This window comes from Eumetopias jubatus, unplaced genomic scaffold, assembly GCF_037043125.1.
Source record: "Eumetopias jubatus isolate StellerSeaLion01/CBP00866 unplaced genomic scaffold, mEumJub1_p1.0 scaffold_14, whole genome shotgun sequence".
Classification (NCBI taxonomy): Eukaryota; Metazoa; Chordata; class Mammalia; order Carnivora; family Otariidae; genus Eumetopias; species Eumetopias jubatus.
The window spans coordinates 107000261-107020361 of NW_028274820.1; the positions used below are offsets into that span (position 1 = coordinate 107000261).

At 36.6% G+C, this 20101-nt stretch overlaps 1 protein-coding gene across 1 annotated transcript in view; it reads right to left on the bottom strand.

The window, feature by feature from the left end:
• Positions 1–20101, bottom strand: part of LMBR1 (limb development membrane protein 1) — an 82380-nt gene that overhangs the window by 9801 nt on the left and 52478 nt on the right. The window contains exons 7-11 of the mRNA XM_088018339.1: positions 19071–19147; positions 18355–18432; positions 16055–16128; positions 15743–15833; positions 14423–14489 (exon numbers count right to left, since the gene is read on the bottom strand). Of these exons, the coding sequence (XP_087874465.1) occupies positions 14423–14489; positions 15743–15833; positions 16055–16128; positions 18355–18432; positions 19071–19147 (387 nt within the window). The remainder of the gene's footprint in view (positions 1–14422; positions 14490–15742; positions 15834–16054; positions 16129–18354; positions 18433–19070; positions 19148–20101) is intronic.

Consider the following 20101-nt stretch of genomic DNA (forward strand, 5'->3'; position numbering starts at 1 on the left):
ACAGATAAACAACTAGGGTGATTCCTTTCTGGGTTGGCAGGTGGGGGGAGGTGGGAATAAAAACATTATTAATCTGAGTTGGACACCACAGGCTTGTGGAATAAAATGGCAAACCTAGAAAGGCAGTTATCTCATATATACATTGAAGTTACTTAAATTTCCTATACACATTTTAAAAAACAAGTCTTTTTATTCAAAAGAATAATCCAAAAGTCACCCTATTCAGTAATAATGTGCCCTAGGCCAAATACTTATTGGAAAGAATATGTGAATGTTAGGATTTTTCTGACCACTGGTAAATAAATAAGTAAACAGCATTCAGGTAGTCAACTGACAGATGACAGGACTGTTGACAATCTTCAAGGAAGAAACTGAAGAGTTACTTGGGGCCATATAAAATTTTAATCATAAAGGACTGTATAAACAAAATCCTGTACACCTTTATTTTTTGAGTGGTCTAAGGATTTCAATAGTAACCAAACTTCATGTCACTCTGTCAGCTGACTTTTGAACTTAGCTCTCATCCCCACCCAAAGCAATCCCATCACCCGTTACAGGGACAGACGCCACAAAAGCAGTGCATAGACAACAGAAAAACCTTCATACCCAAAAGTATCACAAAAATAGGTTTCAAGACGTAGTTCTTTTTTTTTTAATATTTTATTTGTCAAAGAGAGAGAGAGCATAAGCAGGGGGAGTGGCAGGCAGAGGGAGAAGAGGCCCCCCGCTGAGCAAGAAGCCCAGTGCCAGACTCGATCCCAGGACCCTGGGATCATGACATGAGCCGAAGGCAGACACTTAACCAACTGAGTCCCCTAGGTGTCCTAAGAAGTAGTTCTTTTATGGCCACATTTACACAGGGCCAGTGTATTTGAACTTGAGAGACAATAATCTACCATATATTTTAAAGAAAAAATTAATGAAAACACAAAATAAAATATCTTTTTAAAGAAGGTAAAGGGACTCAGACACCAGAATATGCCACAAAGACCACACATCATTAGTCATGGCAATAATCATGGCTGCAGCTTCTCAGAAAAAAGCCTTAATAAAACTTTACTTTGTCTGGGGCGCCTGGGTGGCTCAGTTGGTTAAGCACTTGCCTTTGGCTCAAGTCATGATCTCAGGGACCTGGGATCGAGTCCCACGTCGGGCTCTCTGCTCAGTGGGGAGTCTGCCTCTCCCTCTCCCTCTGCCCGCCCCCACCTCGTGCTCTCTTGTGCTCTCTCTCAAATAAAATCTTTTAAAAAAATCAACAAAAAACTTTGTCAAAAGGAATACAGATCTAATTATACATTTTATTCTTCAAAGTACCATTTAATTTAACCTAGGAAGTTATCTGTAGACAGGATACAACCCTTCCAAAACAAATTTCAGTGATTTCAGCCCAAGGATCCCAGATAAGTAGTTCATTTGACCTTTAGGACCAAAGACTCCTTTGAGAATCTGGTGAGAGCCACAGATCTTTTCACAAGAAAAACAAAGAGATGCGCACCCATACAAAATCTTGCATATGATGAAGCTGATTTATGGAAAAACTGACAGATCACAAAATAAAAACCCTTGTCCAGATGCTCCAGGAAAGTCTACCTGGTCTCAAGACATTTTTAATCATACACCACCATTAGCAAAAACAAAATTAGAACACATATACCCAATATATGTGTATTTAATCATTTTAAAACTATATATGTACTACTCACTGGCTTTTACATTATATACAAAGGACAGACTTTAAAAATAATAATAATAATGATAAAGGTAAATAGGTATTCTCATATGTCCAAAAAATACCACAGTTATAGCAAATAGGCCAACAAAGGAGGTAAAGTGGAATCATTTTTTAATGCAGCTCATCCAGAAAAATGAAGATAAAGAGGAAAAAGGGAACAAATAAGAGATGAGAAGAAAGAGATAATAAAGAGCAAGATTATAGTCAAACATAATAATATCAGTAATCACATTCAAAGTAAATGGTCTAAACACCCAAACTCAAAAATAAAGATTAATACATTGGATAAAAAAGCAAGACCCAACTCTACATTATCTGTAAGAAATGAACTATTTAAATATAAAGACACAAACAGGTTGAAAGCATAAGAATGGGAAAAAGTATACTATGTAACCATAATCAAAAAATACCTGACACAGCTATATGAATGTCCTGTAAAGCAGATTTTACAGCAAAGAATATTAGCAAGGATAAAGAATGTCATCATCACTTTCATGATTATAAAGGGGTCAATTCATCAAGAGAACATAATGGCCCTAAATATTTATGCATCTAATACCAGAACTTCAAAATACATGAAGCAAAAACAGAAATGTAAGAAGAAATAAACAAATCCACAATTTTAGATTTCAAAACCCTTCTCTCAATAAAACAAATAGTTAGAAAATCAGTAAGGATACAAAGAACTTGAGTAACATTATCAACTAAATTGACCTGACATTCATAGAACATTCTACCCACGAATACAATACACTTGTTCAAGCACAAAGATATATGAGGATAGACCATGTTCTGGGCCATAAAGCAAGTCTCAGTAAGTTCAAAATGATTCAAGTCATAAAATGTATTTCCTCACCTCAATGGAATTAAATGAGAAATCACAACAGACAAATCTCTCTGGAAAATCCTCAAATATTTAGAAACTAAATGACAGGCTTCTAAATAATCCATGGTCAAAGACGAGATAAAAAAGGAAGTCGGAAGGATATTGAACTGAATGAAAATGGAAACACTATAGATCAAAATGCGGGGGGGCGGGGGTGTGTGTAGCCAAAGCAGTACTTAGAGAGAAACTCACAGTGCTAAATGCCAATGTTAGAAAATTAAGATCTCAAATCAGGGAACTTAGCTTCAATTTTAAGAAAGCAGAAAAGTAAGAGAAAAACCCCCAAATAAGCAGAAGAAAGTAAATAGTAGTGCATCAATGAAAGGAACATAGAAAAAGAATAGAGAAAAATAAATGAAACTAAAACCTGGTCCTTTGAGAAGATCAATAAAAATCAATAAACCTCTTGGGGCACCTGGGTGGCTCAGTCAGTTAAGCAGCTGACTCTTGATTTCGGCTCAGGTCACGATCTCAGGGTCGTGGAATCAAGCCCTGCGTTGGGCTCCGAGTTCAGGAGGGAGTCTGCTTGAGAAGCGCTCTCTCCCTCTTCCCCTTTGCCCCTCCCCCGACTCATGCGTGCACACATGTGCGCGCACTCTCTCTAATAAAATAAACCTTAAAAAAAAAAAATCAACATACCTAGTAGCAATAGTATTAAAGGAAAAAAAAGACAAATTACTAATATCAGCTATGAGTAGGTAATTAGCACTGCAGTGCACTGATATATCTATCTATACTGAAGGGATAATAAAGGAACTTTATGCCAAAAACCTTGACAACATAGATGAAATAAATTCCTTAAAACATTAACAAACTCACTCAAGAAGAAATAAATAAGCTGAGTAGTCCTCTATCTATAAAAGCAATTGAATTTGTTGTTAAAACCTTTCTGCAAGTCAATCCCAGGCCCAGATGGCTTCACTGATGAGCTGTATCAAACGCTGAAGGAACAAACCCCAGTTCCAGAGCACCTCAGTGTCTCAGTACATTAGGGCTGCTATACCAGGATGCTGCAGGCCAGGGGGCATATGAACAGCAGGCAGGTACCGCTCACAGCTGCGCAGGCCAGAAGCCCCGGAGGAAGGCCCCAGCAGGGCTGGAGTCTTCGAAGGGCACCCCCGGGGCTCCCAGCCAGCCATCCACTCACTGCACCCTCACACGGCACAAGGGCAACAGAGCTCTCCTGGGCCTCTTTCCGAAGGGCACGGGTCCCATCCATGAAGGGATGGGACTTCAACCATCACCTATCACCTCCTCAGGCCATCACACTGGGGAGTAAGTTTCAACACACAAACACTTAGTGTATAGCACTCACCTAGCAAATTGAAGAGGAGGAAATACTTCTGAATACTTTCAATCAATCAAGATAGCATTACTCACATAATCAAAGCCAGAAAAAGGTTATTAACAAGAAAAAAAAAAAAACTACAGATCTATGCACTCATACACATACAAAAATCCCAAGCAAATGTTTATCAAGTTAACCCAACAATATTTAAAAAAAAAAAAAAAAAAAAGGATACTATGTCATGACCGAGTGGGGGATATCCCAGGAATGCAAGATTGGTTTAACAATCAAGAATCACTTGGTGTAATTCAGCACATTAACAGTCTAAAACAGAAAGCCACATGATTATATCAGTAGATGCAGAAAAAGCATTTAACAAAATCCAACATCCGTTCCCGATAAAAATTCAGCAAAGGAGAAAAGAAGGAAACCTTCTCAACCTGGTGAAAGGCATCTACCAAAATAAACAAGCAAAAAAACACTACAGCTATTACCAGTTAACAGTAAAGGACAGAATGCTTTCTTGCTATGGTGAGAAACAAGTCCAAGAATGTCTGCTCTCACTACTTCTATTCAATATTGTACTCCAAGCTCCAGATAGTGCAAGAGACAAGAAAAATAAATTAAAGCATCCATACTGGAAAGGAAAAAGTAAAACTATCTTTAGTCACAGACAACATCATCAACAAAAATTCAGCAAAATCTACAAAACAGATATTATTATTAATAAGCGAGTTTAGCAAGGTTGCAGAATAAAAGACCAATATACACAAATCAACTGTATCTCTGTGTACCAGCCATTAACTAATATAAGAAATTAAAATTTTAAAGAAATACCATTACAATAGCATCAAATGTGCAAGACCTAAACAAAAAATGCAAACTTTGCAGAGACAAATTAAAGAACTAAATAAGTATACAGTGTTCAGGGACTGAAAGACTCAATATTGTAAAGATCTTAATCCTCTCCAATTCGTTCTACAGATTCAACACAATCCAAAACCCTCGCAGACATTTGTGTAGAAAATGACAAGCTAATTTAAAAAGCCACAGGGAATGCAAAGGACTTAGAATAACTAAAACCACTCTCAAAAAGAACAGACTTCACTGCCTGATCTCAAGTCTTACGATCAATCTACAGCAACCCAGACAGTGCAGTATTGATGTAAAGACAAACAGAGACATCAATGGAACAAAATAGAGTCCAGAAATAAACCCACACCCACACATACATGGACAACTGATTTTCCATGAAGTTTTCAAGGCCATTCAGTGGGAAAATGAATAGACTTTTCAAGCAGTGGTGCTAGAATAATTGGCTAGCTATATGCAAAAAAATGTATCTCAATTCATACCTCATACTATATGCAGAAATTATCACAAAACAGAGTTAATTTCTGGATCTAAGTACAAAAGCTAAAACCTAAAAGTATAAAACTTCTAGAAGAAAACACAGATAATCTAAGTGATTTGGGGCTAGAGAAAGATTCAGTATACTGATATAACACCAAAAGTACAATCCAAAAAGAAAACGTGGTAAATCTGACTTCATCAAAATTAAGGATGTCTATCCTTTGAAAGATATTTTTAAGAGAATAAAAAAAAAGCCACCAAATGGGAAAAATATTTGCAAATCACATATCTTGATAAGGAACTTCTATCTAGAAAATGTAAACAGCACCCAAAACTCAGGAACAAGAAAATAACCCCAATTTTTAAGATGAGCCAAAGATGTGAACAGATACTTCAGAGATATACAGACAGCAGATGAGCACTTGAGTCATCTGGGAAATGCAAGTAAGTCCACAAAGACATACCACTACACACCTACTGGAATGCCAGACAGTAACTGATGGTCTATACCAGTGCTGGTGAAGATGGAGAGGAACCAGGAGTCCCATACTGGTGCTGAGAATGCAAAATGGAGAAGCACTTTGGAACAGTTTGGCAGTTTCTTAAAAAATGAAGCATACACAAGGCTCTCCATTTTCTAGTTATTACCCAAGAGAAATGAAAGCACATGCCCATACAGACACTTGGATATGAATGTTCACAACAACTTTACTTATAATAGCTAAAAGTTATCACCTCAAACGTCCTTCAGTGTGTGACAGGATAAACAAATTGTGGTCCACACATAAAATGAAACACTACTCAACAATAAAAAATGAACTACTGATACATGCAACAACCTGGGTGAATCTTAAAGTAAATATGCGGAGTGAAAAAAGCCAGACAAAAAACAGTACATATTATATGATTTCATTTATATAAAACTCCAGGAAACATGAACGAATCTATAGTTATAAAAAGCAGGTCAGTGGTTGCCTGGGGACACAGGGTCGGGGTGTGATACAGTGGGAGAGGTGTGAGGGAGGAACCACGTAGGGCCAAAAGGAACCATTTTGAGGTGACAGGTATGTTCACTATCTTGACAGGGTGATGGTTTCACAGGTGTACAAATAAGTCAAAACTTGTAAAAAAAAAAAACTTGCCAACTGTACACTTTAAATATGTACAGATTATGGTTTGTCAATTATACCTCAGTAAAGCTGTTAAAATACATAAGGCTTCAGACTATATACACCCCATAGCATGCATGCCTTTATTAGCTTATGGCTGTGGCAATTAGATTTCATTAGAAATTCTATATTTCTATATTTGCTCTTGTGTTACAAGTTAAATTTTTATAGTATTTTTCAGTCCCTATCATATTCCTAACACTATACAATAGGTACTATAGGAGTTACAAAGTATGTAAGATATTCATTCCCTTCATGGAACTGTCTTCACATCCTAAGAAGTGAGGACTTTCAGTAACATAGTTCATATTTTCATATGTATTTCCAGCACAACTAAGTGTCTGTGCAGTTAAGTAAAAGGCCAAATTAAGAAGCATGAATTCCCACAGATGTACCAAAATCTGTGTGCAGACTGACCAGCCCTTTCCTCAAGGAACTCACAGTTTTATGGAGGGAAGAGAAAAGTGAACCTTTATAACACAACATGCTCAATGAGAAGGCAGATGTGTGGAGAATGAGGAAGGGTGATGGGGGAGCACTCAGGAGGGACGCCTGAAGGGCGGAGACTCAGCGAAAACCTCTGTGGAGCTAAGGGCTAAGCCCAGGCTTGAACGACATGGTAGGGGTGCCGGGGACTGGGTGGTGAACAAAATCACTCGCGTCAGGCGAAGTCACATGTTCAGAGGCATGCGAAGTAGAGCAGTTCCTTATTCCCACTCAGTACATCCGAAGAACACCGCTAGTATCAATCACGGTTCAAAGCAGGTGAGGCCCGGAGTGGCAAGAAATGAAGTTGGACATACACGCAGGGGTCAGGTTTAAAGGCCTCCTGTGCCACCTTAACAAGAAAGAACCTTGTTCTAATGGCAAAAGTCTTTTGAAGCACCGAAAGCAGGGGAGTGACAGGATCACATTTCCCTTGTGGAGTGCTAAACTAGCCATTAAATCCTGAGCAGACTGCATGGAGAGCAGGGAGGACGGAAGGTGCTCCTGGTTAGGAGTCTATCTGTACCATAAAGGCCCCTGCTGTCTGCTCCCCCTTCCTCTATCAAGTGCCTACACAGGGGAACAAACAGAGAACACTCAAAGGCTGACTCACGATCATTAAAAATAGGTAGACCTCAGGATTAATTAGATTACCACATCAAGGAAACAGAGGACAGAGCAAATATTTACTGTCTACTATTCTACTGTGTAAGGGTCTTTAAAAAAATAATAGTTTATTAAGATGAAATTCACATATCATAAAATTAACGATTTTAAAGTAAACAATCCAGTGCACTGAGTACATTCACAATGTTGTGTAAATCTATCCAGTTCCAAAACACTTTCATCACCCCAAAGTGAAACCCCAGACCCATTAAGCAGTTTCTCCCCATCACCCCTCCCCCCAATCCCTGGCAACCACTAACCTACTTTCTCTCCCTGTCAAGTTCCCTACTCAGGACATTTCATACAAATGGAATATTACAACATGTGGCTTTTTGTGCCTGCCTCATTTCACTTAGGATCATGTTTTCAAGGTTCATCCATGTTGTATCAGTACACCACTCTTTTCCTTTTTTTATTTAATTGTAGTAAAACACACACAACACAGAATTTACCATCTGAACCATTTTTAAGTGTAAAGTACATTCACGCTATTGTACAACTAACCTCCAGAACTTTCATCTTGCAAAACTGAAACTGTACCCATTAAAGAACAACTCCCCATTTTCCTCTCCCCCCCAGACCCTGGCAACCATCATTCCCCCTTCTGTCTCTATGATTTAGATGACCGTAGGGACCTCATGTAAGAGAAATCACACAGCATTTGTTTTTTTGTGACTGGCTTATTTCACTTAGACTTCATTCCTTTTTATGGCTGAATAATATTCCCCTGTATGTATTGGACCACAATTTGTTTATGCATTTATCTGTCAGTGAACTCTTGAGTTCTTTCTACCTTTTGGTTATTATTATAAGGGTCTTTTAAAATAATAAAACGAAGTCGGTCACACAGGCTTGAAACATGGAAATACAGACAATCAGGAAGGAAGCAAGACACCTGATTTCTTAGTTCACCTATTCCAAGACCACAGTCCACACTCAAGACGGGGCACCCACTGACACCACAAATATTTATTAACTAGATGCTGGAAGGGATAAAAAGATGCATAAAATATGGTCTTGTCCTTTAAAGGGTGTAAAGTTTCTTGAGAAAGCTAATAGATGCAGGTAAGTACAACACAAGGCTGAATAAGGAAGAAACTGAGAGCTTTGTGTATGACCAGCCTGTGACCTGGCCTTAGAGGATGGGGAGGAACTGGACAAAAGCAGACAGGTGAGAGAGAGGTGGGAGCAATGTGAACCAAAGCTCAGGGCAGGCAAGTGTGTCTGCAAATAGCAAACCAATTGTAGTCACAACTGTTTACATGCTACAAACTCATTTTGTCCTAATACGAAGGCAACCTAATTAGTAGGCCAGACGAACGAGACTATGTGAATTTTAATAAACTAAAAGCCAGTGAATGGGAATGAAAATCACTGTCCAAGAAGCGCCTACGTGCTGATTTTCAAATAGGTAAACGTTTAAGCGCCCCCAAAATTGGACAGGAACTGTCTCCTCTCTTCCTGAAGAGAACATCCAGAGATGGAGCCTCCAGTGTCCCTCAATAATACTTCCTGACTTGGAAAAGTAAATACTTCTTCAGTTCATTTGCTTTGGTTTCACTTCTTACTCTATTCTCCTCAAAGAAAAGAACACCTGTTTAGAATCTACTTCATGAACATTCCCTAACGATAAAGTATTGAAAATAAAATCATATACTCAGCTCTCCACTTGGGTGTTTACAGGAGTCTGATTCTTTTCACTTTTTTGCAAGGGAAATGGGAAGGAAGAAGCAAATGTGAGAAATGTTAACAAGATGAAACTGCCCATCACCATTAGGTGTCAGCATGAAGAAGGAGAGGCATCTACGTGACTGTCAGGTTTCCGCTTTGGCCTGTCAGACAGGAAGTGGTGAAGGACTGAGGGGGCACAGCGGAGGAAGAGGGGGGAAAGGGAAGGGCAGTGAGAGGGAGGGGGGGACAGGCACACGCCAGTGTGGGTCCTGCTGCAGAAACGGCCGGTGTGGGACGGCAGCCACAGCGGGGCCCAGAGTCGGGGTTACCTGGTCCTCGCTCGGGGTGCGTGCTGGGTTGGCGGTCTGGGTCTGGGGACAAGCACAGATACAGCGGAGGAGCGGCCAGACAGACAGTTAGGGAACGGCTGAAGGAGAAGAAAGAAACGGGAATGGGGACCAGAAATAAAGGAAGAGGAGATCTGGGAAGTGGGATTACAAGCCGCAAGTGCCACGGAGCAATGAGGACAAAAACAGAATCCACAAGATGGGACAATTAAGAGGTCACTGGTGACCTGAACAGAAAGAGATAGTTTTGGGGTTTGAAATTCATTTTCCGATGACTGAGTTCCAGCAGAGGAAATGATTTCAGCTCCTCCTAGACAGCACACCGAGGTCAGGAGTCAACAGAAGGAACAAGAACGACGACCAGAGTCAGCATCCCGGTAACCCCAGGTGAGGATTTCACATTTCCTGCGGAGGCACCAGGTAGGTCTGTTGATGCACAGAAGAGGATCTGAAGCCCTGGATACTCTGAAGGGGGAACTGGGAGTAAAACTGGCGGTCACAAGGAACTGTAGCCTGACCTCTAATTTTAGTATTCTTTATAAGGAGAATTTATTCATGTCTATACCTATATAATTAATTAAAATTAATTTTAAAATAAAATCTACAAATAAGGAGATAATATATTCACTAGTCTCAGAACTGACTGTGTGCAGGTGCACTATGAAGTATCCTCAGCCAGGCTAGGGGCCTTTTGTCTTAGTACAAAGTAGACCCTTATTATAGCTTACTGTCTGGTTTTTAATTATAACATTTTAAGGATTACATCTTAAGCCTCCTTCTAGCCAAATTATCCTAACTAGAATTATTTTCACATAAAAATATTTTATTAACAAACTAAAATTTAAAATATTTGAATGTATGTCAGCAGATGGCTATATTATTTAGGTAAGGTAATGTGTGGCCAACATGACATTTTCTCAGACAGGACTATGTTCCCTGAAATAAGAGTGGCACCAGAAGAATATAACAAGTAGATACTGGGAATAAAGAGCATTTAAGGATTAAGCATTTGTTAGTCTCTTAACTTTTAGACATCTGACACACAATAACTTTCTCTTTATTATTAAAAATCATAACTAGATATACAAATTTATTGTTCAGATATAAGAACAATACTAATCAACAAAAAATCAATTAGCGCCACTCTCTCTCTGCAATATAACTGAACATATAAGTCATAGAGAATTTGTCAAGAAGGTGTTCAAAATTATTTTTAATCAAAATCATAGTTAGGAATACATATTATGATTTATACTTCCTATTTTGCATTTGTCATTTCTAAGCATCATTCACTTTTGTTTACACTGAGAATTGAAGAGAATTGGCCCAGGGTAAAGATTAATAGTACATTTATGAAACCCGAAATCAAGACCTCTCCAAGATGGACCAGTTTTTAAACAGGCTCCCTTCATCAAGGAATAAAAGAGCAATCCACTTTATCTCCTGCAAGATGAGGGACTAGATGGGACCCAGAGAAATACACGGAAATACTAAAATATAAATTCAAGGTGATTCAAAGGGGTAAATGTTCTTGTTTTAGTATCGTAAGTACATTTCCTTTTAAAACTCTGCATCTGGGGGCGTCTGGGTGGCTCAGTTGGTTGAGCGACTGCCTTCGGCTCAGGTCATGATCCTGGAGTCCCGGGATCGAGTCCCACATCGGGCTTCCTGCTCAGCAGGGAGTCTGCTTCTCCCTCTGACCCTCTTCCCTCTCGTGCTCTCTCTCATTCTCTCTCTCTCAAATGAATAAATAAAATCTTTAAAAAAATAAAAATAAAAAAAATAAAACTCTGCATCTGGGCCTGTAATAATTTACAAGTTACAGAAAGAGCTTCAGGATAGCCGAATAACTATAAAGACAATTTTAAAAAAGAAATTAGTAACAGTATTGCAAAGTCTGTTGGTTACATTTGAGAAAAATTTTCCCTGTTAGAGGAGATTGCAAGTAACAATGTGAAAAAAGGTCCATCTCTCAGTAGTTTCTTGATTAAGCATAATAAAGAGCATGTCAGCAATATTACAAAATCTGTTCTTACAGAATTCATTGCTGCTTTTAAAATATTTTATTGCAGAAAAGTTTGGGCATCTACAGAGAGTTCCTTAGGCTTGGTCCTGTTCTATTTTCACCTTGTTTGCCAGCCACCTCCTCTAGTCAGGGTCAAAGCAAACAGTAAACTGTTTGTTTACTGCACATAACAGACATCAAGTCCCCCAAAATGCTGGATTCTTCAAAACTAACGTCTAAATAGGCAGCAAAGCAATGTTTTGGAAATCATGTGCACTGACATGGCATTACTTTTTTAAAGGGCTTTAAAGAGTGTGAATAAGAAATGTTAAGCTCAGATTCTTTGTGTTTCCTATAGACAACAAAACCATCATTTATATTAATTATATTTAGCCAAAAATACATGGCCAAAATCATCCTCACAACTTAATTCTTAGTTGTCAAGTGATATGCTTATAAAATCTACTCTGTGGCAATTTTTCAATTAGAACAAATTTTTCCATATTCAAATATAAGAAGCTGATCAAAGGAATTCTTTAATGAATGTGTCCTATCACACCAGGCACTGAAGTCTAAAGCTAGAGTTTAATGATGCCTCCATTGAACCAATAACACCAGCTAGCAAATTAAAAAGCCAAAAACCATAAAATTCATATAACACTTTCATTTTTGAAGCAAAAATATCACCAAATTAATTATTTTATGCAGGACTCAATGTATTTTCAATTTTACAATTAAAGTAAAAACTATCACTGATAAATTGCTGAAATAAGAGAAAAGCTGCTCATATACAGGTAATGTTGGATTTTTCCTTGCTATTTCATTTCTTATTTCACTGTAAGTGATGGGGTGCTGCTCATGGGATTCCCAGGGGCAGATGAGAGCATCCTAAGGGTCAGGCTTTCCTTGGGAGAGGCAAAGAGAAAGAGTGAAAACTTTCACAGCTTGGAATGTGGTTGTGAAACACATCCTCTATTCTAGGCTTATGAGCTTTTCAGCTGGTAAATCAAAACCCTGTTATACACCAGGATAACATTCATGACAATTCTCCACATTTTATCTTCTTAAAAATCAAAGGCTCAGTCCTAAAGGGTTAATAGAGGAATTACAAAGTAACTCTCTAGTTTGCATTTCCCATAATACTAAAATAAAGCTGCTTCTTTTAGTCCAGAAATTTGCTTTTTTAATACTGTGAAAAGCCTCCATGAATCTGTTTAACGTATTTACTTCTTTTCATCTATTCAGTGCCACTGGGCATAACCTGTAATGCAGTGCGTGTTGATATTTTGCAAAGCACCACATGACTCACTGTACCCTAATGCGCTCCATTAATCCTGTTTGGACAGCTGGGTCCAGGCGTTTGTTAGCTGCATTCTAATTGTCCCATCTTTCTTTTTCTTCTTTTTAGTTATCTCTATGGCAAACTACTCAGGAATTTAATTTGTTGATCTTCAAAAAGCAAATTTTGTCATTAATTTGTTTTCTTTGTATTAAAAGTATACCTACCATGCAATTTTCTTCCATAAAATCAGTATATATCACTATTAACAATAAATCTTAAATAACAGATCACAGTAAGTTTTATAAATGACTAAATGGTAGGGTGGCTATAATATCACAGAAATTATTGTTGGACTGTCATAAAACAAATGATATCACTTAGTTACAAATGAAGTTACTGAGGTGCATACTTTTGGCATTTTCAAGATTAGCGCACCATAAGCAGATGTCAAAACAATAACAAGTCCTATAAAGCAAACACAAAAGAGGTAAGACCACTAAGTAAATAAGCTTTGTATTAGTCTGTGGAACAGTGGTCTCTTTACATTTATACTTAGATTTCACTTCTTACTAAAACATGAAATTCTCGGTAAGCATTGCGCAGATAACTATAAAGCCTCTATTTCCCTCTTGCAGCCTGCCTCCCTGCTGGCCAGGAGTCTTGAATCAACAACGGAGCAAAAGAAGAGGTAAACAAAAGCAACTCAAAGCGACTAGTAATTTTTGTTATGAGCAAGTTGCGAAGGTTGAATGATGGGATTCTTCTAATCATTTGTGAACACTCTTAAGTGGAAACCTAGGTCCAGAAAACCAAACAGAACTGCCAAACGGAAACTTTTGTCTGAAATAATATTTAGCCAAGAAGTGAGATCACAGCCTGCAACATGCTTTATAAAAGATAAGAAGGCCAAGTGAAGATTTGTTCAACTATTTCAATGACAACGTAGAAATGTACTAGTTTTAAAAGATGATCAACGTTCCTGTAAATTGAAAAATTAAGAAAACTATATAAATGACAGGCAAGAAAAAAATTCAACAACCAAAGGACGCCCTTGAAATCTGCACATGCTCGCATGTTTTCAAGTCTATTTCATGGACATGAAGCAGTTTAAAAAAGTTTTATACATTTTCAATTTTTTAAACCACATGCTAAATTATAAGCTTTAAAACACATTTCATATAAGAAAAATTAGTTTAATACTTTCTAGACATTAAACATTTTTTTTAATATCACAGTTTTCTCACCAGAGAACTCAAAAGCTTAACTAGTCAGTGGAAAAAACTGTCCACACTGTTTGGAGGGACATTTTTAAGTATTTAAAAAAATAAATGGTCTTTATTTGATACAAGTACTTGTTTTGGTATGGTTCTCTACATAAACGAAGTATAGAAGTTATAAAATAATGTGAAAGGAAATACTGTATTTCAAAGGATGATCTCTTTGAAAAAGTGCAAAAACTAAAAGTTAAGGCAGAAGTTTAAGAAAGATACGTTAACAAGGTATGGACTTTAAATGGACATTTCTCCTGTAAACTTACCCAGTGTTCTTGACATCACAGGGAGTGCAGAGCTCAAGACCAAGATGGACACACAATTCCCAATGATCTGTGTGGGGATCACAAAGAATATTGGGCAGTCAGACATTAGAATGACAAATGCAATCAATCTACTCACATTCTGGGAACTTACTGCACATTTTACTTACCTTGTACTATTGTGCTGTACTTTGCTAACTTCTTAATGATATTACTCAGTACAGAATTTAAAGAGACTAAGAAACGTTTTCTACAAATATTTAAAGTTACATCTGTAAAGTTCTAGAAGGTATTTACAGTAGCTGGCACAAATATAAAGTTATAGAACATTTAAATTACACCTCAGACAATGCACTTTACATTATTGATTTAGGTTGCCAATTTTAAAAAGGTTTGCCTGTCAAGTAAAATAGAATGAATACATTTAATACTTCTGACTATATTTAAAGCCAGACTACTGCTCAAGATATATAATATCTACTTCTAATACGTTCAACTATTATAAGATTTAATTCCAAAAAGCTAGAAATCTAAAACCCCTAAATTCTAATAATTCATTTCCAATGTGTCCTACGCTTATTCTTTCATATTAAATAAAAGGAGCTGAAAATACTGATTAATGCTGATGATCACTTAAACTAGATGCTAAGTATCTCAACAAGTCATAGCATTCTGTAGATAGGTAAATAAAGTACATAAAATAACTTTTCCTTTTTAAGATAGGCTGAAAATATATGATATGTAATACAAAGAAAAGAAACCAGCAGCTCTTATTACTTATTCTTCATGGTCAGCCTGTGGGAATATTTTAACACTATATAAGGTAACAGTCTTTGTTATTCCAAAGCCAATGACACATTGTAGGAAGTCAAATTAGCCTCCGACTACAAAATGTTTCTGAATAGAACTCTTCCGTCTTGCTTTAATTATTCAAATTTGAAATACTCTGTCTCTACTACTTGTAGCAACTAAGTTCTTCCAGATTTCAAACAAGCCCCCTGAAGTGCGGTGTGCACAATCAGAGTCACTCATTAGCAGTACGCTTCTTTAGAGGAGAGAGCCCTTTCACTAGCCTTCTGTAGCTGGTAACAAGCCCTGCAGTCGTACGCATTTACAAGTGAATGGACGCCGTCCAAATTAAACAGAGCAGCACATCCTTTTCCCACTCGTTCAGCATTTTGAAAATCTTTCAGTTTGTGTTTATGCAATTTACAAACAAATACCTATCACCGCAAATGAACCATTCAGGGCGATTACAAAATAAAACAGCTCCTTTGCCTTGCAACGCAAAAGGGAAGCACAGCCACTAAGACTTCACCTTACCTTTGTCATAGTTGTGTCATCCTTCTTGGGAATAAAATTTCCAAAAAATCGGAGGCTATAGAAACCGACAACAGAGGACACCATAAGATAGCTGTGAGAATCAAGGAAAAAACTCTCCCAAGAATGCAAGTTTCCTTAAGTTCTCAGTAGTCTCCAGAAACTCTTAAGGTCCAAAAGGAAAAACAAAAAGCCACTTGGTGTGCTTGAGGAAGACTGATTTGTTTTCCCTTCTAGGAAAGTGTCTTAGTAAATTACCACTGTTCCAGAAAACTAAACAGAAAATTTGTTAAACAATGTTTAAAGAAAGGATACAAAATCAAAATGATTTCAAGTGCAGCTCCCACAAAACCAAAAGCAGAAAGAGAAGCATTTCCTATTCCAGGACCCTGGGGGGGGGGGGAAAAATCGCTTTTCAGAATTCAAGGACACTATATATTTGCTTTCCCTAAAACTGTTTCATAAATACAGGAATTAGGAATGTTTAATACCCTAGAATAACATCTAGATTTTCTAAGGACAATAAAACATGACATTAGATTGCATTCATCAACTAATGCAAGCACATGTTAATAATTTTAACAAGCTCAAAACATCTCCGATTTATCTCAAATGTAATTTACTTATCAAAATGATATTATACTTATTGTTCAAAGTCCTGAATATTATTGGAAGAAAAAATTTTTAAAACAGTACCACAGGAATAGAATATATAATTATTTAAATAAACCCTACAACAACATATAAAAATTATACAATTAAAATATATCAAAGTAGGCTAAGCATAGTAAGAAAGTGAATGTGCATATCCTATTTCTACAGTTGAAAGTTGTTTCCCCAAATCTTCCTTGGGAATTCAGACGTTTTTAGAAGATATAACTTAATTAACACAGATTTTTTTTTTAAGGTAACACTACACATTTTTCCAAAACATTATACCTATTGTCAAAACCTATCTTTATCTAGAATTTAAGAAAACAAGCAGAAAAACCAGTATTTATTAATGAGACCGAACAGGCAAAAAAATAATTTCTTACTAAAGTAGGAAGAATATTTTCAAAGTTTACTAGTTAAAGGAAGTATTCAAATATGAACTACTGTTCTACTATCAGCTTTAATTGTATCAAACAAAAATACCAGGAAAATTAAGAATGTATAGTCAGGTTAGTAAAAAATAAACCAATAATATCATACACATCATATATACATTCTAATTTTGGCATAAAGAAGTAAGAATACTCATGGAAATTTCATATATATAAACAAGTCAAAGAACTATCAACTTTTTGTCAGTCTTTTGACAAAGAAATGAATAATGCTAATAGACAGCTTATTGGCTGGGTGAAAAACATTTTGGAAATATTCCCTATCTCAAGAGAAGTCCTCCAGGCAGAATTAAGATGATCTGATTTATTTACACAATCATGCATAGGCCCTACCAGGTATAAGTTCCTCTCTATGATACACTAAGGGGATGGTACAAAAATGTACTATGGGGGCTTGGGACTTACATAGTGTGCCAACGTAGAAAAGAGGGTTACAAAGCGAATAGAAGCCAACACAGTAGATAACTTCCTGCTCTATCAATGAATTTGGGTCTAAACAAAAGATTAAGACCAGGCTGCAGATGAAGTACTGTTTAGTGTTATTGTTTGCTTGTGGAGTGAAGCACCTGGAAAGCATGTTGGCAGGCTAGACAATGGGCAGTAACAGAAGGCAGAATGTCCAGCAAAAGTTAGAGGAGGGCAGAATCTAACTGGAGAATATGGCTGAAAAAAAATTAGCTTTGAAAGAACAGGGTATCTCTGTCTTGGACTGAAGGGAAGAAATTTAGGTTGATGTTGGCTTATTTCTATGAGAGGAAAGGTATACATCCTCTGGTTCACAGAGACAAGCGGCACTAAAAGTCTGGAAGAGTTTTGAAGTCCTTTCCTACGGGGAATGAGAATGCTACTGACTTAGAAAAATATAAGAAAATGTTAGGATGTAAATGTTACTTTAAGCAATCAAAAGTTTACAGAGACTCCTAGAAGTATGCCAAAAATGAATCTTTAGTGATAACTACCTTCTATATGGAGAATATATTTAAATAGGCTAAAAGATAGAACTTAATAGAATCATCAATTTTTAAACGAGAGAGAAAACAAATTCATGAAAAGATGTACATCTGACAGTCCTCCAGTAACTAAACATTTGACTCAGATTCATAAAATGTGTGACTCTTCTGAAACGTAAGTCCCTACCAACCACAGATCAGCATCTTTTGCAAACACTATGAATCCATCTAATAAACTCCTTCCACATCACTATTTCACAGAGTATACATTTTCTTAAAGAATTACAAATATGAACTTTAGTAAAACTAAAATAAACTGTGATACAAAATCTAAAAGGAAACTCTGATATTTGGTAAAAGGGCTAGCCAACCAAAAGTAAGAAATTAGAAACAAAAGTCATAGTTCACAAACACTGTTTACAAAGGCTCTTTACATAAAGAAATTCATACAACCTGAAACATAGGTGCAGAAAGGTGATGTTTTAAATTACTTATTTGAAACACTCTGGGTATATACACAGAACACTTTTGCAAAAGAAAGACATTTAAAGCACTTTACCCTTGTTCCCTTTGGCATGGCTGTTTCATCAACCAACAGGCAAAGAATATTACAAGCCACCAAGAGGACCGAGATAGACTACAACACAAAAAATGATTATCAGTTCTGAATTTCACAGATATTTTGTGAGTACACATGTATTAAAATCTAAGTTATCAATCAAATATACACTTCAGAACAGAGGAGAAGACCAAAATTCTACACACAAACAAACCGAAAGTAATTAAACTATCTGCAAAAACTTCAGAATAAACTCTAAAAGCTCTGCAAATTATTACAATTTCAAAGCTTGTGACTAAAGCTAATAATATAGATCCAGTTACTGACTGATTCCCAATTGGAAACCCACAACTCCACAGATTTAAAAAATGGTTAAAATGTTATTAGAACTAATTTAATAATATAATTTTCACATCTCATCATAGTCTGAAGCAAGATATCTGCAATACCTTGTCTCTTAATTCTAAATGGCACAAAAGAGTAAATGTCCTGCTTTCATGAGGAAATAGTTAATCTTAAGAACTTTTTAAAAATTGCCATTAATTTCTATTTTTGCTCTATTGAGTTTTTCCAAATAAAAGTATAGATGGATTTTAATCCTGTTGATAGAAAACCAGTTTACTTGAAACCATTTAGCTGAGGGAGTTGCCATACTCAAATATCAAAAGTAAATAAAAAATAATTTGCTTTATTTAACTAGGCAAATAAATTCTTACTGTCTCAATAAGAAGGAGAACCATAACAGCAGGATACACCAAATTTCTTTCCCATGCTGAAGCTTTTTTTCGCCTCTCTATTAGGAAAAAAAACAAAATACAACAAAAGATTTCCAAAAATTCTCTCCAGACCCATATTTTCATTCCTTACTGCTATAACCAGTATGTATTATTTTTATAAAATTTTTCACAAACATAAATTATTTTTAATTTTCCTCCAAAAACTATAAAAATCAGAGTTTTAAAATCACTTTGCTACATTAAATAGCTCAATCCTATGATGCTTACATTTTAGCTCTGTAAAGACATCTCAGTTGCTAACGAAATGTACTGTTAATACATGGTTTACTATGAAAATATAGAAATATTTGTATTTGATGTAGATTTACATATTGATACAGATTTGAGTGAATAAAGTTAACATGAGTAAAAAATCCCCTTTAATCCAAAGATAAATACCTCCAGTTTTCTAAAAGTGGAAGCAAACTTCTGGCTACAGTGATCTACCTGATTCACACACCAATCCTCATGCTATGAACAACTGGTAAAAACAAATCAAACTTAACTAAGAAAAAAAGATACATGAAGGAATCACAGAGCTACCACAACAAAACTGTGAGGTCAATACTCTGTGAAATGGATTGATGTGAGCCCTCACATTTGCACTATCTTTCCCTCAGAGTTTTCCAACAAAAAAATGACATGGCCCCACGAAGCTGAGAAATCAAGCAAATATCAGTGGGTGAAAGAAAATGATGCTAAAGCAATGCTTTCAGCAAACTCAACAGCATCAGGAAAACAAAAACTGGAGTGTGGGGCTACCAAGGCAGCCAAAATTTGAGAGGCTACAATCACAGAGAAAAGGAAAGAAAAAAGAAGGGAGCCTAACATTCAGCCTTTTGCCCTGCAAGGCACCAATGGCCAGCAGGCTGAGAAAGTGACAAGAAGGTGCAGCAAAAGAGAAGGGGCAAAGCTTCTGTCAGGCTCACACTTCCTGAGATAAAAACTAAAGTTCAGGGTACATAAGGAAG